Source organism: Rousettus aegyptiacus, unplaced genomic scaffold (assembly GCF_014176215.1).
Source record: "Rousettus aegyptiacus isolate mRouAeg1 unplaced genomic scaffold, mRouAeg1.p scaffold_m13_p_1, whole genome shotgun sequence".
Taxonomy (NCBI): Eukaryota; Metazoa; Chordata; class Mammalia; order Chiroptera; family Pteropodidae; genus Rousettus; species Rousettus aegyptiacus.
Window position 1 is genome coordinate 154,148,580 of NW_023416284.1, and position 26,319 is coordinate 154,174,898.

At 35.6% G+C, this 26,319-nt stretch overlaps 2 protein-coding genes and 1 long non-coding RNA gene across 5 annotated transcripts in view; 2 read left to right on the forward strand and 1 right to left on the reverse strand.

Moving 5' to 3' along the window:
- LOC107515345 overlaps window positions 1–317 on the reverse strand; it is a 33,988-nt gene extending 33,671 nt beyond the window's left edge. Inside the window, exon 1 of the long non-coding RNA XR_004951008.1 lies at window positions 43–317. This is a non-coding gene — a long non-coding RNA (uncharacterized LOC107515345). The remainder of the gene's footprint in view (window positions 1–42) is intronic.
- A 3,808-nt stretch (window positions 318–4,125) lies between these two features.
- On the forward strand, window positions 4,126–7,755 carry FABP7 (fatty acid binding protein 7). Its single transcript, XM_016153988.2, has 4 exons — window positions 4,126–4,291; window positions 4,739–4,911; window positions 5,534–5,635; window positions 7,411–7,755. Exons 1-4 carry the CDS (start codon window positions 4,219–4,221, stop codon window positions 7,459–7,461), a joined length of 399 nt encoding a protein of 132 aa, XP_016009474.1. The 5' UTR covers window positions 4,126–4,218; the 3' UTR covers window positions 7,462–7,755.
- Window positions 7,756–13,157: 5,402 nt separating this feature from the next.
- SMPDL3A (sphingomyelin phosphodiesterase acid like 3A) lies at window positions 13,158–25,516 on the forward strand. 3 transcript variants are annotated; one of them, XM_016153957.2, is made up of 8 exons: window positions 13,158–13,356; window positions 14,820–15,033; window positions 15,969–16,113; window positions 20,142–20,238; window positions 21,015–21,184; window positions 21,641–21,821; window positions 23,095–23,219; window positions 24,999–25,516. In XM_016153957.2, exons 1-8 carry the CDS (start codon window positions 13,245–13,247, stop codon window positions 25,314–25,316), a joined length of 1,362 nt encoding a protein of 453 aa, XP_016009443.2. In that variant the 5' UTR covers window positions 13,158–13,244; the 3' UTR covers window positions 25,317–25,516. The 3 variants fall into 3 exon arrangements, with proteins under 3 accessions (XP_016009443.2, XP_016009463.1, XP_016009453.2); XM_016153967.2 differs by lacking the exon at window positions 13,158–13,356 and adding an exon at window positions 13,631–14,179; XM_016153977.2 differs by lacking the exon at window positions 14,820–15,033 and having other exon boundaries at window positions 13,259–13,356.
- The last annotated feature ends 803 nt before the right edge of the window (window positions 25,517–26,319 follow it).

Below are 26,319 nucleotides of genomic sequence, written 5' to 3' on the forward strand. Positions count from 1 at the left end.
AAAACAGAAAAAAAATTAGGACATTGGAAAGATAGTCAGTACCTCATCAGATGGTCTCTATTAGCCTTTCATTCTCCAGCAGAGGAGTGCACTTCTTTTCAAGAGTCTGCCACACCTGGAGGTGTATCTTCTCTCTAGTCTAGTCCACATTTTAAAAAGTGCAATAATATAAAAATTTCACAACACCGAGGGGTGTACAATTCACAGTTTTCCCCCCAACCACCCCCTATCAAATTCCACTACTCATATTGCATTAATTCTTGCTTGAAGGTTGGAATTTTCATCATTCCTGGCACCTAAACCTGTGGACTTTATACCTTATTTGGCTGGTTGCTTGGGGGTAGGGGGGTATGGTGATAGGTGTGCACATGAAAGATAGTGAACTCCTAGGGAACTTTGTACCACTGTTACAGCAAAGGGAATTGTCTGATCCTATCTATTACCTATCATGAGATCGATTGCAATCACATTGTGTATTTACTTATTTCCAAATACAGAAATATTTCATTGCCATTTTATTTTGTGTAATCTAGTAACAAAATGAACCTCAGGCAAGTATTTGAATGTTATCTATCCTCTCTTGGAACAGATCATTGGATATGTTATGAGATATAATGTATGGCTTTGATTGGCTTAGTTTGCTCAAGAGCAGTGATAAACATTTATTAATACCCTCTGTTAAGAAGGAAAAATTGCTCTAAAGCAGATGCCAGAATATTCAGCTGTACATGGAAATTTCATCAAGATTTCCCAAAGCAATTTTTATTTATTCTTTTTATTTCACTATTATAAAAAGTCTTTGTAATGTATCCTTTAGAGTGCTTATTGACATTAGTTAATACAAAAAGTGATAGCTCTTAAAGAGGGGTGAATCTGTCACACTCTTCCTTTTTTTTTTAAGTCTGTGGATATACTTGTATAATGAAAGCCACAGCAAAATCATAGATTACTCTTAGATTCAAGAAAATTAGAAAAAAGATATCTATTAGTTGAATCCTCCTATGCTGGAGCACAACATAGTGTCTCCTTTATTTTTTCACTTTCTCTTTTATTAAATCTTCATTAATCAGAGCATATAGCCTATGATTTGAAAACAACCATTCTTAGGTATAAATATATTACATCCTGACTAATTAAAAATAGTAAATTTAAATATGTTGATTTAGAAAATTACAAAATAGTCAAATGACTTTTGAAAAAATTTCTACTATAGACGTCTGTATAAACAATACTCTGCTTATTACTAAACTAATATACAACAGAGACAACTGTCTCTGAATATCTGGGCTTTTATGTTTGACATAAGTATGAAATAATCAGAATTACTGAAATATATGCTTTAGGTTAGAATATATATATTACCAGCTCATATATTTTATCTAAAGAGTAGGAAAAAAAAAGGAGTATGAACACATATTTCAGCACCACAATCTTAGCACCTGCTCTTCAGTACCTGTTCCTAATAATCTTACATTTTAGGACAGAAAAATAAATGATTACTATATTTTAAAATAATACTTAAACATTCTACAGTTTAAACATGTTATATTAAAAAGAACATATAAGAATATTTTGATGTAATAAAATAAATTGGTCTGAGAAACTTTACCACAGAGAATGTTTGCATAAATGGATTAATTAGTCATCTAGATTTAGCAATAAAAAGAATTGATAAAAAGTTCATAGCTTCAGAGACTTTGGTTCAAGGCCTCAAATGTTGTCAGAGGGGTATAAATGGTTTCATGTCAAGCTTTTCATAGTGGCCTCTGACATCTTCAGACTTGTGTCAGCACAACATCAAGTCCAAGTTGGTCCCCATCCCAGAGTTAAGGTCACTGACTGAAAACCCTGGGTTCCAGATCAGCACCTGCCTGCCCCAGCAGATCTGTATCAAGGCTCGAGCCTGCAGATAGGGTGCTCTGTTGGGAAGGCGTGGAGGGGGAGTCCTGGCTGAGATGATGGGCCAGGCTGTAAGCATCGTTTGATTAACTTTCATTGTTTAGACAAATGGCATGTTTGGATTCTTACTCCAAATCTTGCAAATGTCTGGAGCCTGGATTAGGTAATGTTAGATATTTTGCTCTCTAACCTGAGAGCAGGAAGAAGCCATTTAGATTTAAGCAGGAGAGGGACAGGGTAAAGTTTAGATTTTTAAAATTAGATTTACTATGGTATAACTGACATAAAATTAATTGCATATATTTAATGTGTACACCTGATAGATTTTGACGGATCAATGAAATCATCATCACAATAAAAAAATAAGAGAATAAAATTCCGAAGAACACATATTCAACAAATGACTTTTGCCTAAACTGTATAAAAAACTCTTAAAATTCCCATAAAGAGACAAACTATACAATTAAAAATGGACAAAATATTTGAACAGTCATTTCACCAAAGAAGATATACAAATGTCAGAGAAGCACTTGAAAAGGTGCTCAACACCATAAGTCACTAGGAAGATGCAGATTTGTATTTTAAAAGGTTACTTAGCCTTCAGTTCAGTGTAAATATTAGAGATCAGGAACTGCTTCAGAAAGAACAGTCAAGGTGTTATTGCCATAGGACTAGTAAAAGAGAGTGGTTGCTTGAATTAGGATGGTGGTTGTGGAGATAGGGGGAGAATGACAAATGAGGGAAATACTCAGGAAGCTCAATAGATAGGCCTTGACATTGACTTTGATTTTAGAGAGTAAAATGTTAGAAATGATTTCACATTTTCTAGCTTATTCGATTAGGTGGATGATAGTGCTATTCACAAACATAGGAAAGTCTGGAGGAAGACCGGATATGAGGAAAGATTGAGCTTATATTAAATAAACACCTTTGAGGTACCAAAGTAAGCCAAAGTAGAATCGTGGAGCAGACAATTGGAGTAAGACGTGGTATTCGGTGTGGACAGAAGTTGAAAGGCAGTGGGCTGAGGTTTAAATGAAAAGAAAGAGAAAAGCAGAGTTTGTCAAATCAGATTCCCCTGTTCTGTCCCCATGAAAGGGAAGGAACCTATTTTCCATCCGTCCGTGGTCTAAACTAGTGAAGCAAGAACCTCTTGGTAAAGGGGAGGTTCAAAGGCCTTTTTGAAAATACTCTACTTGGAAACCTCGAGGCACTTTACCAATCTTGAGGTAATTTGGACAAAGTGAAGCCAAAGCTCTTCTGAGTCTCACTGCTCCTCCATTTCCTAACATCCCCCCGTTGCTAATTCCCAACTTATATGTAGATTGCATTTATAATTGTGGCCTCGGAAAATCAAAAAAATTCTACAGTGCAGGTCATTTAAAATCTTACTAAATAATCTGCTCAATTTTCCATGTGGATTATATAATCTGTTGAAGGAAGTAAAAATAAAAAAGCATTATTTTCTTTCTTTTTTACCTAATTAGTGAATTCTAACCATATCCTTCTTTAGATCCCTTTTCCATCCCAGTCTAGTTCTCACATTCTTAGAAAGAACAACGGGATCTTTAAATTCACTCAGTTTGTGTTGGGAAAGAGGCCAAAATTAGTTAGTGTCCCATTGATAGTCAGAGTAGCCTTCTAGCAGTACCATCTAAGGAAGGCATTTACCCCTCTTCCCCTCCTCTTTTCCTAGTTTGGCATATTCGAGCTTGTGTTTTGCTCTCCCGATAAATATGAGAGAAAATAAAAGACACTATTCAGCTTTCCTTGTCTGAAAAGTTTGGCATTTCAGTGGTTTTCTTTAAAGAGGGGTCTTCATTTGTAACCAGCTTTGCCATTAACGGAAATCAATCTGAATGTCCTATTGTGCATCTTTTTTCTTTCCTCACAGTCTGAAATTGCCTTTGCCAAGTTTTCGAGCTGAACCTGAAAGACCCTCTCATTTTCCTGTTCCCTGCCTCCAGCCCCATTGAATCCTCACAGAGCTTTCTCAGGCAGAAGGGCTGCAGTGTGAGGACTGGGAGGCACTCGACCTACTCCGCTAACCCAGTGGCCTGAGCCAATCACAAAGAGGATTGGAACCTCACTTGAGCCTCCTTTTCTTTCCCTCCCCCGCAACAGCCTCCTAGAAAAGACTCTGGAGGGGTGTGTTTGCAGTTTAAATCCTTGGCTTGCTGTCCACCTCTTTTCCAAATAAGAAGGCAGGAGCTGCTATAAGGTGCAAAGGGGTCTTCTAAATTTCAGTGGCAATAGGATCCTAAGATCTTTGCTGCCGTCTCTTTTATCTGTCTTCAAAGCTAACGGTTAAGAACAAGGATGGTGGAGGCTTTCTGTGCTACCTGGAAGCTGACAGACAGTCAGAACTTTGATGAATACATGAAGGCTCTAGGTGGGTAAAAATAAAATATGGTGTTCGCTTCTTAACCTACCATTTCATCTGCTTGCAGATTCCTTTTTTCACCCATTAGATTGGCAAGTGACAAAGACAGATCATGTTGTCATAATTGGATCCTAGGCTATGTATTTCCCAGGGAATGGATTTTTAATGCGGTAGTTGCTGCTTTCTTGCCCAGGGCCAAATAATGGTGCATTTGGTAGCCTGGAGAATATGAAGCTTCTGTGCTTTTGCCATTTTCTCTTCAGCATCCACTTATTGTTTGTGCATCCAAATAACTATCCACTTATTACAACTCAGTAGTTGTATTGCAGATTAATGGGCTAAACATGCTCTAGTGAAACTTACACTTTAGGACCTGAGTTCCAAAATAGGAAAACAGTTTCTTGCTTTGTGAGTTATTTTGGAAGTTGCAGCTGACTGTATTGCTTTCTATTTTAGGTGTGAGCTTTGCCACTAGGCAGGTAGGAAATGTGACTAAACCAACAGTGATCATCAGTCAGGAAGGGGACAAAGTGGTGATCAGGACTCAAAGCACATTCAAAAACACAGAGATTAGTTTTCATCTGGGAGAAGAGTTTGATGAAACTACTGCAGATGATAGAAACTGTAAGGTAAGAAGTCATTTCTTTGGGATGAGGATAGGGAGGAGGGGATAAAAGAGAGATTCTTCATACTACTTTTTTTAGATGGTAAGTAGAGAACGTTCTCAGTATTTCAATGCACAGAGAAGGTCATCAAGGTTAATTCTGCATTCTAGCATGCATAGGTTATGATCTGTACAATGCTTACTTGGCTACGGTTTAAATCTTGAATCTATATCTTACTGTATGTTTTCATATATCAAACCTGTATTTCAGAAAGTATTCATTTAAAAGAATGATTGCATTTTATTTCATCTCTCTGATTGCCTCATATTGACTAAGTAAACAGTTTGCCTCATTCTAAGGCTTTGTTTAAAGGAGAAGGGGGACTAGTCCAAAAGCACTTGTTCAGGATTTTGATTTCTAATATATGAAGTTTTTGCATCTAAATGTACACATTTTAATCAAGTTATGAATTATTAAAGTTCACATAATAATGACTCTAGAAGCAATGGAAGATATGGTACTAACATGATAATTAGCCAATCACGATTTATTCAACCATACAATTCTTTCAAAAATCATTTGACTTCAATATCAGAAATCATATCTGTACCTATTGCTATGTTCTTCATTTTGCTGTTGTTCTCAGTCTGTTGTTAGCCTCGATGGAGACAAACTTGTCCATGTACAGAAATGGGATGACAAAGAAACAAATTTCGTAAGAGAAATTAAGGATGGCAAAATGGTTATGGTAAGTAATGACAATTCTCTCTTCCTCCTTCCTTGGGTTTTACTCCTCCCCCTTTTCCAATCTCCTCCCCTCTCCCCTTCTGCTATTTCACTCCCTTTCCTCTTCTTCCCTCCCTCTCCTTCTCTGCCTCCTTCCCTCCCTCTCCTTCTCTGCCTCCTTCCCTCCCTCCCTCCCTCTCTCCCTTCCTTCTAATAACATTAACTCATTAGCAAGATTCCTTAAGTGTAAAACAAAAGATAAAAAAGATCTTAGCTAATTATTTCCTCGGCTCTGTTTCTTTAATTATAGCAAAAAATATTCTTAGTGCAATTTTAAAAAGTTGCCATTAATTTAAGCTAGAATTTGTGTGTCAAAAGAAGAATGTTTATAGGATTACTGCAAATGCTAATCCTCAAATGAAATCTAAATATAAAGCCAATAATCATGAAAATATATAAAGATAATTGATATTCCTATAAGAATATCAAGATTGCTGGATCTCAGAAAAACTACTTTATAGCTCCTGTAATAAAGAGGATATCTTGAAACATTTTATATTTTAGTTTATAAAAGTTATGGAAGTGTAGATAACTTAGAATAGAACATACAAGTATAACAAAAATATAAAAATCTTAATTTCCCCTCAAAGAGAACAATTTTGATATTATTTCCTTCTAGTCTTTTGTTTAATGCATAAGGTACCTTTTCCAAGTACCTATCAACACTGATGGTCATGTAAAAATTATAAAATAGAGAATAATTAAAAATAATTTCTCTAATGATATGAGCAACATCATAAACTGGAAAAATAGCAGAAAGGGCTTTTGTTATTTTAGAAAATTGACTTGTTTCCTCTCTTCCCCTCAACTACTGCAACCAGAGCTGTTGTAGATTGAGATGTAGGGCTTACATATTCATACGTCTTTTCACGAGTGGAAGTGTGGTAGGGTGCAGAGGAACAGTTTTTCTTTCATAAAGGAAATATTTGCTCACATTTTTCTTCAGTGATAATCAAAAGAAAGGATTCCTTTCTAAAAGATTCAATCTGAATTTTCCTTTATGCTTTAACTTCTATTTTTTCCCTGATACACAAAATTGGGTAACTCAGTTTTGGCTATATGACTGATCAGGCAGGATTAAGTTCAAAAAAGGAGATTAAAACAATGTATGATAAGAGCTCAGTATACTCATCACTATATGAAAATAATGAACACTAAAGAAATCAAAAATATTTAAAAGAGGCTTTACAGCAATTCTTCAAGTTGAATTTTACATAAGTACCCATGTTTCATGTTATACACCACCTAACTACCAAAGTTCACATAGGCAAAAGCATGACGGCCACGTGCATTTACCTTTTCCCACTGATTTTGGAATAGGTTATTGCAGATACCACTTGCTCAGATGATTTGGATTTTCTAAAAATTTTTCAAAAGTTATGTAAGTCATAAATTGAAAACTGTTAGAAAAACCTACTACAAATTTCTTTCACTTTTGAAGCAGTTAGCTTATTTGGTCTAATTACTCTGATAATCTAAGGCAAAATGAATTCTTTTGACCTGAATCTAGATAGTTAATCGAAGTTTTTGTTTCATTTCCCTTTTAGAGACATGAATTGTATAAATATAAAGTTTTTTATTTTTGTTTTAAGAAATAAAGAGTGAATGCAACATTTAGTATTTGTAAATGCCATTATTCTTTTGCATAATATTGAAATCATACATATGAAAACCTTTAAAAATTTCAGTTACGTATATTCCTGAGTAAAAGATTTGATTATCTTTTGAATCTTTCAGACTCTTACTTTTGGTGAAGTGGTTGCTGTTCGCCACTATGAGAAGGCATAGCAAGGTTCCTGTTCCCGGCTGGAGAAGCTCTACAATTTTTCTGTTTACTCAAGACTCAGTGTTATCCTGCAATTACAGCACAGCTGATTACTAATTGGAAGGTTATCCTTGGTGTGAATGTGGAAATGGTGATTTAAAAACTTGTTTTAAAAACCTGTTACTTTAAGCAACTAGCTCAATTTTGATCTGCAAATTTCTCATGTTTTATAGTTTGTATTAAAATTTTAAGCTACATTTTTAAAATTAAAAAGTGAATACATTTTATAATTTTCATTGGAATAAAAATCTTATACTCCTGAGAAATATTGTTGTTTTTAGTATCACTAATCTAGCTGGAAATTGTATGTTAGAATTTTAAATAAAATAACCTTTTTTTTTTCTGGCATAAAGTGAGGCTGGAAAAGTTAGCACCTTGTTTAAAATACTAATTAAAAAAATAAGCAGAAAACTTAGAAGTGTGGATAAGCCACAATTTTAGGCTAGGATGCAAAGACACATTGTTATGGTGGGTTGCATAACACAAATGACTTCTTGCCATCAGAAAAGGGCAGCCTGAAGAAGCAAAATGATATACATGAAAATGTCTTAGTAAAAGATAAATATAATCAAAGTATCATGTAATTAAAGTGTCATATAATTTAAATTTCTTATTGAAAGGTAAATAGGAAAAGGGAGTGAATTTTATCATGGATTATGAAAATGTGTCTTCAGACAAGTACATTGAGGTGAACTAAGTCCATAAGAATGCTCAAATGGAGTGTATGTAGAGTGTGCGTGAAGGCATTCACATTCCTTTTGTGTGGGAGTTGTAGGAACTGAGTTAACCAAAGGGAATCAGGTAAATATCTGTAACTAGCTAGGATCTGCATTTGTAAAGTACAAACATGTTATTTTATATTGCATCATTTACAAAATGCTTATTATATATTTTCTCAAACCTACAATGTGAAGCAAGTAAGGCAGATATTATTATTTTTACTTTACTAATGAGGAAGCTGAAGATTAGCTTTACATGCCTAAGTTCTCATGACTAGTGATTACCAAGAACTGGAAATCTTGAAATTTTCCCCTTTATTTTCTCTCAAAAATTAATATTTCAGCTTTTTTTCTGAAATAAAAATATAAGATTTTATATTCTCTGATAATTTCTTAGTAAGTCTTCTCTATTAGCCTCCAGGGGTAGGGGGTTGGGAAAGTGTAAATATTTTTCAGGACAAATAGGCAACATTAATTTTTCAATCAACCCAGTGATTTCAGTAAATTTTTATAAGTTAATTCAAAGTCCAATTAACATATACATGTTATTAACATAACATGTTATGTTATGTTAATTAACATAACATGTATATGTTAACATATATATATGTACACTTCCTTTAATTTACACAATTCACCCACCACAATGATACTTTATTACTTTAAGTACTGTAATGGAGAGTAGAAAAATCTAAATTGCAGTTATAGGATTTAACATAGGAATGTGAAATTATTACTGAATGCCAAGATTAGGATTGTCTAGCTAAGGTTCCATTTCTAAAATTATAGCCTACTGTTGTCTTTGAAAGCTACGACCTTTTAATTCTACTTCTTGGTATTTATCTGAAGAAATCTAAAACACTAATTTGAAAAGATATTTGTATTCCTATGTTCATTCCAGCATCATTTACAATAGCGAAGATATGGAAGCAACCAAAGTGTCCATCGATAGATGACTGAAGAAGATGTGGTACATATATCATATATATATAGGGGAATATAACTTGGCCATAAAAAAGAATGAACTCTTACCATTTGTGACAACATGGATGGACCTAGAGGGTATTATGCTAAATGAAATGGGTCAGAAAGACAAATACCATATGATTTCACTTATATGTAGAATCTATAAAACAAAATAAACAAACAAACAGAAACAGACTCATAGCTACAGAGAACAAACTGATGGTTGCCAGATTAAGGGAGAGGGTTGAAAGGCTGGGTAAAAAAAGGTGAAGGGATTAACAAGTACAAATTGGCAGTTACAGAATAGTCATGGGGATATAAGGTACAGAATAGGGAGTGTAGTCAATAATATTATAAGAACTATGCATAGTGCAAGGTGGATACTGGACTTATGAAGGATCACTTCTTAAGTTATATAAATGTCTAACCACTATGCAGTACCACTTCTCCTAGAGGACTACTTTCTCTTGGTTGATTTCAGCCTATGCTCTGGTAGAAGCAAAGATTTTGGCCTGCCTAATTCTTAAAGATACAAGGCCAAGGATGGGGATTCAGCTTCAGGGCATTATAATTAGGCTAAATAATACCTTTCTGGCATTTATTTCCATAATAGCTGTCTCACGGAATAAAGAATGGAGGTTTCTGGGTGGCCTAAATAGGAAAAAAAGTTATAATGGGCTGAAAGATGAAGAGTTGTAGTGATGGGACAAATGTATTTTTCTGGGAAGATAATTAACAGATACATTTGCTTCCTAAATGTTCACAGGACAGTTGCAAATCATTTTTCTTCAAGCCATATTCTTCTATCTCATATAGTAACCTGTCAATGTGCTAATTTCACTTTTTTTTTTTCCTTTTCTGTTAAAAAAAAAAAGCGAGACCAAAGGCAATTTGACCAATAGGCTCTGGAAGAACATTTCTGAGACTCCAAGATCCCAAATATAGAAACTAGGCTAAAGGCTATCTTGTGACATTTAATTATGGAACCTTGATAGTAAGGAGCAGCTCCCCACTCTCACAGGAGTTCTCTCTCACCCAGATATATACTCTCAAGACACCCAGAACATAAGGACCCACAAAAACCCAAGTTTGAGATACCTAGAGATGTTGAGGTACTGTGCTTCTTAGAGAGTGGGTATAAAGAAAAGCAAAAAAAAAAAAAAAAAAAAAAAAAGCAGAGGGAGTAGAAGGGAGAATGGTGTTCCTACCCATTAATTTCAGTATATTGTACTTTCAGGATTTCAAGCATTTCTTAGATTATTTCAACATATGTATGCCATTTTTAGGCTTACTTAAGAATTATTTCACAAGCATTTTTTTTTTTACTGGCTTATTGGGAAGTGAAAATTGTTATTTTTTACAGTTTTTCTATTTTTCAAAATATTTGGACTAGAACCAAGTTATTTTGCTGTCTTCACAGTTGTTTTCTCTCATCCGTCCATCATTTTTTTCCCCCCTGCTGTTTTCCTCCATACTCTTGTGGTTGTGGACTGAGAAACTAGTAAGGGCTCACTGCCCATCGCTCATAGAAGCCAGTATTACGACATCGGTTTTTGAGAAGAGAAAAGGCCTTATTGCGAGGCTGAACAGTGAGGCAAGGCTCAAATTGGTTTCCCTGATCCAGGGCTCAGGGTGAATTTTAAACAGTGAGTTGGGACAGGCTGGTATGCGGAAGTGCTGGCGGAGCTGATTTCAATTTGAGGGTTTGGGAATTTGACTGTTTATGGTTTATGGTAAAATACGGTAAGGGGCTTCTGCACCAGATCTTGTGGACATGGACACTTTGCTTCTGAAAGGGTTCTGGCGTTCGAGTTCTTGTCATGTCCCAGTCCTTTGGTTCCATGGCATGGGGAGGGGGCAGGGAGTGTGACTTTGGTTCAGGTGAAAGTTTTCTCCTCTGTGCAGGCTTCACTTTTGGCATGACTTGCAATTTTGGTCTGTCATCTCTGAAAAGCAGCTCAGCATCTTGTTAGAAACAGACTAGGACCAGTTTGAGCTGGTTCTGCAGTTACACAAGGACCATTTTGTCCACTATTGGAAAGTACTTTCATTCTCCAAAGACTTTTGAGTCATCTTAAAGCTGAGACAGGACTTGAACTAACCTGGCAGGACTTGAAACAAAACACAGGTACATTGATTCCCATTTCAAAGTCCCTTTCATGACACACATTCCTTTTTTATTACACAGGACACAGAATAAGGTTTTCTTTAATAGGAAACAAATACACTTTACAACATCTTTTATGACGAGGTTAGTTATTCTGGAGGGTATTTTCTTCTCCAGAGGAATTCCATAGCCTAAAAATGTAAACTATGTGTTTCTTTACTTAAAGGGGTTAGCATTCTCATAAATGGTATTGAAAGGTACACAGAATTCGAGGCAGCTCGAAAATCTTGGCTCCTTAGTAAGACTAAATATTGTTAAAAAAAAAAACAAACAAATAACTAAAAATTTAACCAAGTATATTTGAAGCTCTAATTAGCTTTTTTGATTCATAAATTGGGCAGCACCACACCTAGCAACTAGAAGCATTCTCCACGGGGCAGTACAAAACAAAAAGCTTTTATAAGAATACCAGTGGGGCAAGAGAGCTATTAACAAAAGAAAACAAAGGATCCTTTTTAGAGCAGACTTCTTTAGTAGGGTGGGGAAGGGCAAGGGTTTTTGTTTTGTTTTGTTTTGTTTTGTTTTGTTTTACCATGTAGATTTCTCTACTTTCTTAGGGGTTTGAGGGCGGGGAATGGGGAAGAGTGGAGAGGGCCCAAGTGACAGATTACCTTAATGGTGCTTGACCAGAAAATTCCAGACTAGTTGATTAAGATTCTGTTTCTAGGAGAGTTTGAATCTGCAATTAGATCAGATATCAATCTAGGTTTGGTATCATGGGCTTTTATCATGAGACACCACTTTGGGCCCTGGGTTTTGTCTTTAACAGTATCTTCAAAAATTCCTTGGAAGAGTGAAATCAACAGGCTCTATTTATGATTTTCATGCATCTCTGGAATGCATAAAGCATGATTCTGAGTTATTGTTCTAATTCAGTTGTTAAAAACAAATAAACTGTTAAATAGAAAAAAAAAAAATCACAGGCCCAAAATGGCCTCACTTGCGCTAAAGCTCATGATACCAAGCTTAGATTTAATACCAGACCCATTATTGTTTCAGTCTCTCTGGAAATACACTCTTAATCAATCATCTGGAATTTTCTGGTAAACACCAAAGAGGTAATCTGTCGTTTAAACTCTCTTCACCCCACCCTACCCCTAGAAAGAAGACGCAATCTGCATGATAAAAACCCTTGCTCTTCTCCACTATCCCAATTTAATTCTAAAAAATCATCCTTTCTTTTCTTTTGTTCCTAGCTTCCTTGCCCTACCCTTCTTCTAATAAAAACTTTTACTTTTGTACAACTCCTCCGGGTCCCTTCTAATTGTTAGACAGCACGCTGCCCAATTGATGGATTACTTAATAAAACCAATTTAATCTTCGATTTACTTGTTTTTTTTTTTTTTTTTTAGAAACAAAACTTCGAAACCTAGTGTATTCGAGCAGTGGTTATGGAACATCATCATCACTTTAGCAACACCCCAAGGCTCTTGTAAAAACACAAATTACGGGGCTCCACCCCCTGATTCAATGGAGCTGGGAGACAGGTAATGCTGCTGCTGCTAGCTCAGGGACAACAGCTTGAGAGCCACAGTGCTACCCAAAATTTCTGCCTACCTCCTCCAAATCGGGATACTTCAAAGTTCTCTGCATCACTTCTGTGGTTTAGAGACAGGTGGCATTTAGGGAAAGATGATCTGCCTGGGGCTGGCCCAAACACATTCCTTCCCAGGCTAATCACTGACGCCAAGAAGCCAAAAGGCAAGTAATCGTTAGACAGCGGCTGAAGGTCAGGCTAACCGAGTTCTTTCAGACTCTGCCCTCGCACGTGACCGCTGGGCGTCTACACCTCTTTGCGTATTCTGCCTCCTCCTCATCCCCGGGGCCTGACCGCCGAATAGAGTCGCAGGAGAAACCCAGGCTCCCCCAGGCCTGCGGCTGTGCGTGGCCCGCGATGGCTCTGCTAGACGTGCTCTTCTGCTGCCTGTTGGCCGTCTGGCACTGCCAACCCGGACTCGGACTGCCCCTGGCGCCCGCTGGCGGCCAGAGCCCCGCTCCGGCAGTGGGTGAGTCGGACGCTACGCTTTCTCTCCTGGGACCTGCCGGAGAGCGCTGGGGCGGAAGCGTCGGCTCAAAGTCAGGAAAAGCGCAAGGGCAGCAGAGCGCCCTGGCCCGCACTCCGGCGAACTGGACCCCAGACGCGCAGGGCGCCAGCTCCCGCTGCTGGGCGCCGGGAGCCGGAGGGCGAGGGCGACGCAGGGGCCAGGGAGCCAGCCAGGTCGACCCTCGGGGAGGTCAGGCTCGCCTGCAGAGGGCGCGGCAGCTGGATTCCGCCTCCCATGCAGTGGCTTAACATTTTGTCTCGGGATGTTTGTTCCTGGGGGAGGGAAAGCTGCATGCCTCCAGGAACAAAGCTGGAAGTGGGATGTCCCGCACTACCAGCGGCCTCGAAGCTGCCCAGAGCGGAGGGGGAGCAGCAAACTTCCCGGCACACTTCAGGGGTGTAAATTTCATTAGGACACAGAGTATCTGCTGTCCTGTTCACCGAGTTTGGTGGCTTTTTCTTGCTACTCCACTAGGCAGAGTACAGTCACAGTCTCGGTGCTACCCACCCCTTACTCTATGGTAGAACTCATGGGGGCCTTCCTTTCACTTTACCTGGATGTTGAACTCTCAGCAGGCGGGACCAGCCCCCCGGCCTCCCGACCCCGTTCATGACACTTAACACAGTGTCTGTTACGGTGGTGTTTCTCAAAGTGTGGTCTGGGACCAGCAGCATCTGAGTCATCTAAACTTATTACAAATGCAAGTTTTCGACCTTTATCCCGATCTACCGAATCCAAAGATCTGAAAACTGGGGCCCAACAAGATGTTTAACAAACCCTCAAGGTAATTCTGATAGACGCTGGAGTTTGAGAACCTCTGGTGCAGAATAGGTAAATGTTAGATGAGAGATTTTACGACGCCATTTGAGACTTCAGTTTCAAAAATCAAGATACCTGCACCTCGCAGACTCTCTTTACAAAGTAATTGCTCTGTTATTTAGAGGAGGGAGAGTTAGGTAGGTGGGGTTCTTGTCCTGTGTTTTGGGCAAAGACTTTTCTGAAACTCAGCGCAGTGCATAGTCCTGAAACCTTTTCTCTGTCACTCTTGCTTTCTCACGCGACTTAGGAAATTCTCTGCGAAAATTTTGGAAGAAAGGTGGCATTCTATTAAGGCGATAGAATATTGTTATTGGCCTCCCAGAAGGATGTTTCCATATATATCATTATGCAATTTATGTTTATTATATAGTCATACTATCACTGAGTTTCTCAGTTCTGACACATATAAGTAGTAAATTCTAGTACATTGTTCCTACTGACTTTAGAATCCTCATCTTACAGGAATAGATTATATTTAACTTCAGGGCATATAAACATTTAAATTACTAAGGTTTTCCTTCATCACTGTGTGTAGTCTTACCGTAAATATTTGCATGGGAATACCAAAAAGGTGGATTAAACACCATTTCTTTTCTAATCAACAGGACAGTTTTGGCACGTGACTGACTTACACTTAGACCCTACTTACCACATCACAGATGACCACACAAAAGTGTGTGCTTCATCCAAAGGCACAAATGCCTCCAATCCGGGCCCTTTCGGAGATGTTATGTGTGATTCTCCATTTTATCTTATTCTGTCAGCATTTGATTTTATTAAAAATTCAGGACAGGAAGCATCTTTCATGATATGGACAGGGTAAGTGATTTTATAAAGACCATTAGTTATTCAGTGTTTATCTACAGTGTCTTAAGCTTCATCAGAATGCTGAATTCCATAAGATTAATTATGTTTTAAAAATTATTTGGGCTTAAAAAAAAATCCTAGGTTAAATTAATCAACATTATTAAAGGTAATAAAAATTTTGTCTGTTTTATTTTAGAATATAAGCTTTAGAAATATATCGATGTTAACCAAGACGTGAATCCGTAAACACCACATTTGTATCAGTGTTTTGAGGTATTTACTAATGTGATAAATGATTAAATAATTGAAAACAAATGGCAACAATGAGAGTTAACCTATGATAGCAATTTTGTAAACATCATCTTCTGGTAGCATAATTAATTCCTTCCATCACGATAGAGTGAAGAGGCTCATACTTCCTGTACCTGCAATAATGCCTATGGCACTATTTTAATTAATTTATATATTGCGACTCATTTAATCTCTATAGTGTATGTTTTGTTATTATTATTAATTATTATTATTCTCATTTTACAGAGTGCAGGAAATGAAGGCACTGAGCATCTAACTAACTTGCTCAAGGGCACACAGCTAGTAAGCGACAAAGCTGGGATTTGAGTTCAGGCAATTTTGGCTCTGGAATCCCTGCTTAATCACTAAAATGTTTTACTTCTCATAAATCTTCATTCATTCAGTGAAATTGTCTGAGATTTCTAGTTTACCTTTTATAATTACACAAAATTTTTCATAGAATTCCCTGTAGGAGAAAGATAAATGAAGAGTAGTTTATCAACTTTTTAAACTATCATCTGTTTTTTTTTGTTGTTGTAGTTGTTTTGTTTTTTTGCTGGAGATCTGCAATGATAGTACAGCAACATAGCAGACATAAGTCTAGTGACTTTTTATAGAAACTAATTTTGTTCTCTGTGGTTCTGTGTCCTTTTCAGGGACAGCCCACCTCATGTTCCAGTGCTTGAACTCTCAACAGACATCGTCATAAATGTGATTACTAATATGACAACCACCATCCAGAGTCTCTTTCCGAATCTCCAGGTTTTCCCTGCACTGGGTAATCACGACTATTGGCCACAGGTAAATATGACCTCAACTTCCAAAAGCGCTAAAAGGACTTTTCCCATCAGTAGTGTCAAAACAATGACAATAACTAGCTGATGATGGGACAAGTGAGTGGGACTCATCGAAGCAGAGTGTGCTCTTAATGTTAACAAGTGAGGATGGCAAGGTGACTTTAAAGTGACAATCCATTAACTGTTATGTCCATAGTGGGTTTTTGGAAGCACTTTACCTAGTTTGTGAACTATTTTTGTTTTCTTTTGTAATCTTTAATTTCTCCTTTCTTTTGAATAATTTTGTCATTTATTTGCATTTCCATGATAAGGCTAGCAAGGAAAGTTTATGTTGACAAATGTTAAGTTTTTCAGAATTTCAATGAAGCATACAAAGCTCATTAAGGTAATTACACATTAAAGTAAACTGTAATTAAAAACTTTAAAAACATAGCAAACTATCATAAGACCTAAAGAGGGAGGTCCATGTTCAAGTCCAATTTATCCAATTAAGATGTGAAACTGTATTTGGAATATTTAATGCCTGATATAGACCTGGGCTTCAACTTATCAGAGTGGCTGTTTGTTAAGCAGCCTGTGCATAACAGCCAGATAGCAGCCTGATTGCAGGGTCTTGTTATAACAGCATAGAATCTTAGATCTATAAAGATGCAAGAGATCTCAGAGATTGTTGTTTTAGTCCAGGGATTGGCAAGCTATGGCCCTTGGTCCAAATTTAGCCTATCAGTTGTTTTTGTAAATAAAGTTTTATTGAGACACAGCCATGGCTATTCTTTCTGTATTGCCTATGGCTGTTGCACTGTATTAGCAGAGTAGAATACCTGCGACAGAGATCATATCTTTCATAAGCCTATACTATTTGCTATTTGGCCCTTTATAGAAAAAAATTTGCTGACTCTTATCTAGATCTATTTTTCATTTTATAGATGAGAAAACTGAGTCCTGGGAATGTTAAGTTGTTCATTTAAGTGCCCACAACCACTTAGAGGTAGAGCCCACGTCCTGGATCCTTTGTGTTCAATTATATCAACATTCTTTCTCACACCCCTTGTTCTTGCCAGAATAACATAATCAGTATCTCCAACAATGATGTTTACTTTAGCAGATCTCTTTATATGCATTTTTCTTTTTGCTTAGAAAATCTTTTCCAGCTCATGTCAAAAGGATTCTTTATGAAAATCTTGATTATAATGGTTAATCTAATTTAAATACAGTGATCTTGAAAAGTTATACTCTATGATGAGCTTAAATTTTAAGTGACTTCTTGGCACTGGCCTCCAGTCTTGAGATAAACATGAACAATTTGGAAATTCACTTAATGTCCCTGATCCACTCATTTGTAAATAGGAGCAATAATACCTACCTTGCAAAGTTTGTAAGAATTAGTGACGCTGTATTGAAAAGGCATAACTTCCTACCTGGCACATAATAAGCCCTCATTAAGTGGAATGGTGGTTATTATAATGTTAAGCTGTGACATATGGTACATTTTTCCTAACTCCTTTGAGGATTTATTTCACTCTATGTTTATCTCCATCTTCTTTCTATGAAGTCACATCTAATCATAATTAAAAGATATAGCTACTATCCACCTTCTAAACTATATCCTATTATATGTACAGCTAAAGTAAATTGTGTAGCCTGTATACCTTAAACAGTTAATTTTTTTCTCTTTCTTGCCTATGACTTTATGTCTGAAAATCTTTATGTTATTCTACTGCCATCCTTCCACCCCACATGTTATATTTCAGGACTATCAAATGTAACATGAAAGCCCCACAACAAATTTTACTAAAGACTGATATCTGAGATCAAATACTGGTGAATGTCAATAACAAATACATATGACAAGTATTATTTCCATTAAAACTCCATAAACATGTATAACCATAGCTACATAAACACGCATATACAGATGTATGCCTCCACCCATTCCATCAGAAGTGTGGGCAGCCCACGGATTTTTTCCAGTTGCCACCCAAGAAAGCAGTCTGGGCTAGGGTCTTCATTTACTCCTGAACTGGTAAGGTAGGTGCCACGAAACTTAGGGGTGGGTCACCTCCCATTACATTGTATACCTTATGTCTCATCAGTGGTCATGTCACAGCTTTAAAAGACTGAGATGATAGTATGGCGCAATAGATAATTGGATGTAAGAGTAATAGTGCAAAGACCCAGCTTTGGGACCAACCAGTTGTTCCTGGACTAATCACTTAACTTCCCTGGTTCTCATATTTAAAATAGAAAAGTCTAGAATGATTTTTATATAATTTTAAGATTCTACATAACTAACCAATATCTTGGCATATATCCCAAAGTGAACAAATGGCTAAGACTTAAATTTTTTGATAATGATGATGATGACGATGACCTATTTTAAATCAGAATCTATATTGGCCTAAACCATTGTGTAATCTTCAGACAGATGACTGGTCTCTAACAAACTGAAAATATTCTTTGGATAATTAGTTCCAGTTAAAACAAATCATTTGGTTATTACTTGCCCATAATGTATTTATACTTTCATCATGTATTAGGCATATATATTAGAAACTAATGCAACTTGAGTATCATCTTGAAAAATAACTAAGCATTTTAATTAATGCCAATAGGGAAACTCCTTTAAGAAATAGGTATCTATCACTAATACATGGATGGAAATGAGGAAAGTGAGACAAATGGCTTTAGAGTTTTAATTTAACTTTTTAAAACAAAAAATAGGAGTGATCCAATTTTACAAATAATTTCTGGGTTTTTATTCAGTATCTATTTTCTTAAAGTTTTGTTTTTTTCTTCCCAAGTCTTTTATCACCATAAAGATACTTTATTGTCTTATGATAAAATAGGATGATAAAAGATATTTTATGATAATAGAAATAATGTTTTATATATCTAGCATAGTATTAAAAAATAAGAACATATTGATATAATTTAGGCTGATATAAAAAACTTCTTCAGATCAAAAGCTTGTGGTTATAAATTTTCATTCTAGAAGTTAAGAAGCTTTATGTTAGTGTTAACATTTCGGAGGACTTGGTTTAATTCTGAAATGATAAAATTTTCCCCATTCCTTCCACAAGTTAAACTAGGCCCTACATGTTCAGGCCCAAACTTGCCTTCAATGTCTCTTTAATGAGCACACTCCCACATCCATCCTGTACCTGAGCCACACTAAAACAAGTTCTCTTTTCTGTATATGCACTGTGTTTGTGGTGACTGTTGTTTTTGCTTTGATGCCTTTAGAAAAATATGTAGTTAATGTACAATGTTATATTACTCCCACGGGTAACATTTATATTTCTATCAAAGTGGTCACCATGATAAGTCTAGTAACCATCTGACACAGTATAAGATTATTGTACTATTGACTGTATTTCTTATGCTGTACTTTATATCCCTGTGACTTATTGATTTTATAACTGGAAATTTGTACCTCTTGTTTCCTTTCACCTTTCTCTCTCGTTCCACCTTTTTTCCCTCTGGCAACCATCATTTTGTTCTCTATACCTATGAGTCTATTTCTGTTTTGTTTTGTTCATTTGTTTTGGTTTTTAGATTTTCCATATTATACTGGAGGGATAAGAGAAGTACTCAATTCACCATAACATAGGGGAAAAGAGACAAATGACATGTAATGAAAAAATGATTTGTGTATTTAAGAGAGGGAGAAATTGCATCTGGTAAGGTGAACTGGAAAGACTTCATAAAGAAATTGTATTTAATAAAGGACTTGATGAATCATTATTCAAGGGCTGGTTCAAATTCTCTCTTCTGGTCCACTGACTCTTTGGACCAGACTTAATTGTTCTTGCTTCTATACTCTTAGAATCTCTGCAGTAGCACCTAGCATGTTGTCTTACAGGTGATTAGTTATATTTTGTCCCGGTCTCCCCAATTAATTTATAAATTCCTTGAAGATTAAGTCTATCTAATATTCATCCTTGCATTTCCAGATGCTTTACACAGCAGTTTAAATTAATTAACCCACATATCTTTAGAGTTTCAATGGTGATTGATGTTGTTTGTGGCCAGGATCAACTGCCTACAGTCACCAACAAGGTGTACAATGCAGTAGCAAAACTCTGGAAACCATGGCTAGATGAAGAAGCTATTCATACTTTAAGGAAAGGTAAGTGAAAGATTTACTCATTCCTTTTTTTGCCTCTTATTTTATTCATGTTGTTTAGACTTAGATCTTTAATGTTTATTTGTGTGTGCCAATTCTGGAATGCTTGTGTACCCAGATTTTTTGGAGGCCATAAATCATGTTGAGGAGAGGCATGGAGGGTGAGTGGGCCCAGGGTAAATGAAGCGAGGCCAAGATCTCAGTGGCCAGCGATGACAGTAGACTCCTGGGTGTTCCATCACTACTGGTTCATTGGTGAGTGGGGTTATGTCTTTAAGCTACATCCTGATGGAGACTGTAGCAGCTCTGGTTTGTCTCCCATTTCTTCAGTCATTCTTGGCATGATCCATGTGTGTTTCCTTCTTTAGATTTTGTATTTTACAATAATTCTCTGAGGTCTAAATTCGTGTACTTATTAACTCCCCAATCATACAAAAGTAGGAGTCAATGTATTACTCTTTCTTTTCCAGAATTCAGTACCTTGATGCCTAGTGCAAAATATTTCATTATTTTTTTTTCATCTGAATATTGGATACCATGTTGTTACCTCTGTATATGGAAGTGCCAGCTTTGGACTTGGCACATGGTTAGGTTTGCAATAAATGTTTGTTAAAACTGACTCATCTAATGACAACTTATGTATGTGCAGACAAAACAATAGGAAATAAATATAACCATCCTGACTGGTTTATAAACCTTAATTAAGAATTTGCTTTCACAGTGACTGCATATCCATGTGTGTGTGTTTTCTAGAATATGTTTTATATGTGTTTTTGTAGGTGGCTTTTATACGCAGAAAGTTTCAACTAACCTAAACCTTAGGATCATCAGTCTAAACACAAACTTGTACTACAGCCGAGATATTTTGACCCTGAATAAGACTGACCCAGCAAATCAGTTTGAATGGCTGGAAAATACACTGAATATCTCTCAGCAAAATAAGGAGAAGGTAGATTTCATAGATCAAAATTATCAAGGGATAAACAGAGGGCTAAACTCATGTATTTATTAAATTTGAAGGGGTTCAGGTATTTATAAATGTATTAAAATTTGAAGATATTTTCACATGAAACACCTTATATTTTATCTCTGTTGTTTATTTTGTTTTGTTTTTAATGTTTTAAGGATTAATTGACATCAGTTCGTATAAAAATAAGCTGATATAAAAACAAATTGTGGCTGGTGTCAGACTTACCTTATATCATCAACAGTGTAATTTAAATGAGACAAGTGCAAATATAGTGAAATTGTTCCTTAATTTCTTATTTTTTTGGTAATAAATAAGAGAGATAGTATATTAGCTTTCTAAATTATAATTAATATACTTTTTATCTTGAGTAAATGTCATTTAGTTATGACAAATGTGCAAGAAGATTTTCATTAGTCCTTGTGTTTCTTTCCTCAGGTATACATCATAGCTCATATTCCGGTGGGGTATCTGCCCTATTCAATGAGCACTACAGCCATAAGGGAATACTATAATGAGAGACTGGTAGATATTTTTAGAAAATACAGCAATGTCATCGCAGGACAATTTTATGGACACACTCACAGAGATAGCATTATGGTTCTTTCAAATAAAACAGGTAATAATGATATTTGTTTGTATCTCTCCAATTCAAGATTCTAGAGCAAAGCAAAGAATCTCCAATAATTTTTACTGATTGAATAAAAATTAAATGTTTTATTTAATCAACCTTCCCAACACCAACTTTTACTTAATTATCTTTCATAATTATATGGTGAGTGGCCAAATAATATTTAGGCTTGAAGTTGGGTTTTTTTCCTGTTAGTTCCACAGGGCCACTGTCATCGAGTTTAGAGAAATATTACTGTTTGATATTTACCTGCTAGACTCAAGTTTCTTTTGATATAATTTGTCTTACTTCTCTGAATGTAAAGAGCAAAGCACAATTTACCATTGATGTAAAAGAAAACATATTATGCTCTTTTAAGTACTATTGACATTGCCATCTACTCATCATTAAACGAAAAAAATAGAAGAAACTCTAACATCAAACAAAAAATGATTATCTGTTTAAAAATTACTTCTGCACGAGGGCAGAGACTGAGCGTTAACAAAATGAGAGTTCTGATTTTATAGTAGTTAGCAGGGAGAAAAATCAATATATGTATATATATTTTTCAGTAATAAGAGAACAATTTTGCTTTACCTCTTTTATCTAAAATGAGCATTCGATAGCTTTTTTACTCAGAAAGAAATTAGGTTCTATGATACATATAAAGAATGATGACACTTTAATCAAATTTTTATTATGTAAAAATGTAATAATTGGAATATTGTCTCAAGTAGAGTTACAGAACAAACTAGGTTTTTGTTTTTGTGTGTGTATTTGTAATAACTTGATTTTTTTATTATGAAAAATTTCAAATGTAATAAAGTAAAGATAATGATAAAACAAACCCCCAAGTACCATCACTTATATTTAACATCTATCAAGATTTTGCCACATTTGCTTTACCTGTCTATTTTTTAGTCTTTTTTTTTTTTCTTAACTATTTGAGAGTGAATCTCAAACATCAGATTAGTTTCAGCCTTAAATGCTTCAGTGTGCCTTGCTAAAATATATAGGTAACTTACATAATTGTAATACCATTAACTTACCTAAACATAACAATAATTCTTTGGTATCATTTAATACCAGTTCTTAACAAAAATTCTCCTATTTTCTCAAAAGTGTCTCTTTGCAGTTGTTTCAAGTCAGGATCCATCAAGGATCATATATCATGTAGCTGTTATGTCTATTAATCTCTTAATCTGGAACTTGTTCATAATTTTAATATAGCCAAACTCAGTTTCTAAAAAAAAATATGTTTATGTGCACATGTTTTGTCCAGGTAGTCCAATAAATTCTTTGTTTGTCGCTCCTGCTGTTACCCCAGTGAAGGGTGCTTTACAAAAACAAACCAACAATCCAGGTATCAGACTATTCCAGTATGATCCTCATGATTATAAGTTATTGGTAAGTTGGAACAATTTTTTTTTTCATGCCTATTGCACCTGGTCTTCCTAGATGGTCTCCCTTCCATCCAAGTACTAACTAGGACTGACCCTGCTTAGCTTCAGAGATCAGACAAGATTGGGCTCGTTCAGGGTAGCATGACAGTAGACTGGAATAATTTCAGAATTGACCCCATACTTATGGATGTCTTTGTAGTTTTCATTAGTTTAATTAAATCTTTTTAGTGCAGCTATGTGAGTTGTATTTTATGTTAAAATCTTATGATGTCTTTCTTCTTTTTTATATTTGGAATGTTAGTATTTTTTAAATGTGGGTTTATGAGGTCAGCCATTGGAAGTCTTTTTCTCTAAAGCTTCTCTTCTGAAAACTACATTTATTAAGATGACAGTTTCATTGGGTAGTGTTTTATCTGTAGTCTTGTATATATGTTAAAACTTTCCATTAAGCCATATTTGTCATTAAATATTCTTCTTCAGAACATGCTGTGAAGGAGTGTAGGTTCTGAATTCATACTCTCTCATGAACTGTGTTGCTTAACTTCTCTGTCTCGGTCTATTCCTCTGCAAAATAAGGATTAAAATATCACTGACTTCACTGAGTTGCTGTGAGGATTACACAAACAAATACATGTAAAGAATTTAGAAAGATGCTTGGCTCGTAGTAAGTACTCAATAAATGAATAAATGTTGGCAAAAAAATTGTAAAGAAAATAAGCCGAATTGAACATTTATCTTTGCAACGAAAGCTCTGTAGAGCTTGTATATGACTCTGCTTTAGATCAATTTAGCATCAAAAGGTTGGGCATTTAGCTTATTAGTAAAGCCCATTTTAACAAGTATAATTTGAAAAGAATTTCTGAATTAAAGTCTCTCTTGATCTAACTGCATTTTTTTTTCCCCAGATAAATTGAATTGGTGGTAGCTCTGTTATTCCTTAGAGCATATGTTTGCAAAGAAGGTAGGGCTAGAGAAATGTGGTTTAATCTGTGGACATTAGATTAAATGAGGAAGTAAAAGAATTGACTGATAACCTAGTCCAAAGGAATTCTTTTACAATTTTTTGTTGCCTATTTTTGGATCTAAACCTCAGACACACACTTGTGTGTGTATGTACACATATGTATATGTATGTATAAGAACTGACATAGAACAATGTCCCTGATAGCACACTAAATAATTTTTAAAAGCACAAAACAGTTTGCTTAGTACAACTTTATTGTTTTAAAAAAGCCCCCTCCCCCCCAAAAAAAACAGTAAATAGCTGTATATATTTAAATATTTATATTCGTTTTGTACACAAAGTCTAGAACAACACACATACTCCAGAGTGCTGGTAAATGTTTAACGACCTATTCACTAGGGGAAAAGTCACTTTGATTTGTAGTGTTTGCCGATTTCCATGATGTAAATACTCTTATCATGACCTATTCAGGCTGCCAAAATAGTATCATCTAACTCACAAGATTCCTGAAGATATGACAACTGGCTTTTGTGAGCTGGTATGAGCCACCTCTGGCATACCACTATTCACAGTTATTAGTTTTGAGTTGTGTGAATTAAAGGCTTTTTATTTTGTACATCTCTCTGTATAGTTTAGATTTTCTATTATGTTTTTTCATGGATTTTCTACCAGGACTCTTTTTCTTTAAAACCAATGCTCACTTTTTAAAATGACTATGACTTTAATTTATGTTACATAAATCCCAATAAGAACTCTTCTTGCTGTGCAGTATTATATGCCAAAAAATGAACTAGGGTTTATTACTATTTTTAACTATAGGATATGTTGCAGTATTATTTGAACCTGACAGATGCTAATCTAAAGGGAGAATCCAACTGGAAACTGGAATATATCCTGACCCAGACCTATGACATTGAAGATTTGCAACCTGAAAGTTTATACGGATTAGCTAAACAATTTGCAATTCTAGACAGTAAGAAATTTATAAAATACTACAATTACTTCTTTGTGAGTTATGACGACAGTGTAATTTGCGATGATAAATGTAAGCCCTTTCAAATTTGTGCAATTACGAGCCTTGATCATAATTCCTATGCAGATTGCCTCCAACAATATTATATGGAGGATCATCTATAGTATTTCACAATTTGTGTTCATGGAAAATGTAACATAGCTCTGTTTCTGATCAGCTGTGGGAATTGTTACATCTTTGTGAGTTACTGAGTGGGCAAGCAGAATTCCTTTCTTTCTTAATTTCTTTTTTTTTTTTTTTGAGTCAAAAGGAAAGTTTATTAGAAAAGGGGTAACACTCCACAGAGTGTGGTCTCCTCTCAGAGACAGAGATTGAGAGAGACAGTGAGAGAGACAGTGCGAGACAGAGTAAAGGCACTGAGAGGGACCAGAATTCCTTTTTTTGCTTTCTTTTTTAGGATGCCCAAATGTAGATATTTTTAATATTCTAAATTTTTATGAATGTATTTAAACTTCTCATTACTGGGATAATGTTCAGATATAAATTTTCTATCTTTCAATTGATATAATTATATATCTAATTTATACTCTTGTTGAAATTGTCATTTTTACAATAAAGCAAATAACTTCTTCCTAGTATGATGACTTATTCTTAATAAGATAATTTTCAGTCTTTTAATTAACTCATGTTAAAACCTTGTGTGTAAACTTACGTTCAAACTATTTAAATCTCATGTGTAAACTGAGGTTAACACTATTTACATGTCTTATTTCCTCTTGGGAAAACAACGAGGTCTCTTTAGGGCTGCCTCTGAGTCTGAAATATCATGGGACTCGTGTCCCATCTTCACTCTTCGAGTGAATAGGAGTGCTCATTAGTACTGCTAACTTTTAAGAAAGACAATGTCGCAGTTGCACTTATTGTAACTGCAGCACTAGAACAAGGAGTAGGTCCTAGTCCAGTGCCTGACACTTGGTAAATACACATTGAAATGAATTGAAAAAGTTTGACTATTTCTTGAAGAAGTATATTAGGATACAGCAGTGGCTTTTTTTTTTTTTTGGTCAGAATATTCTTAGGATAAAAATAAGCTTTCATTCCATGGGGTTGTTTTTAGGCTTCTCTCATGGTTGTTTTCCTCTGACCAGCTTCTCTTAAGCTATTGTT

Bases quoted from the DNA above. Each gene is read 5' to 3' on its own strand.
- SMPDL3A (XM_016153957.2), top strand. From the start codon at position 13,245: ATGGCTCTGCTAGACGTGCTCTTCTGCTGCCTGTTGGCCGTCTGGCAC. The intron at 16,114-20,141 runs GTAAATATGACC...GTTTGTGGCCAG, and splicing joins ATCACGACTATTGGCCACAG to GATCAACTGCCTACAGTCAC. The intron at 23,220-24,998 runs GTAAGTTGGAAC...TTTTAACTATAG, and splicing joins CTCATGATTATAAGTTATTG to GATATGTTGCAGTATTATTT.
- FABP7 (XM_016153988.2), top strand. From the start codon at position 4,219: ATGGTGGAGGCTTTCTGTGCTACCTGGAAGCTGACAGACAGTCAGAAC. The intron at 4,912-5,533 runs GTAAGAAGTCAT...TGTTGTTCTCAG, and splicing joins CAGATGATAGAAACTGTAAG to TCTGTTGTTAGCCTCGATGG. The intron at 5,636-7,410 runs GTAAGTAATGAC...TGAATCTTTCAG, and splicing joins AGGATGGCAAAATGGTTATG to ACTCTTACTTTTGGTGAAGT.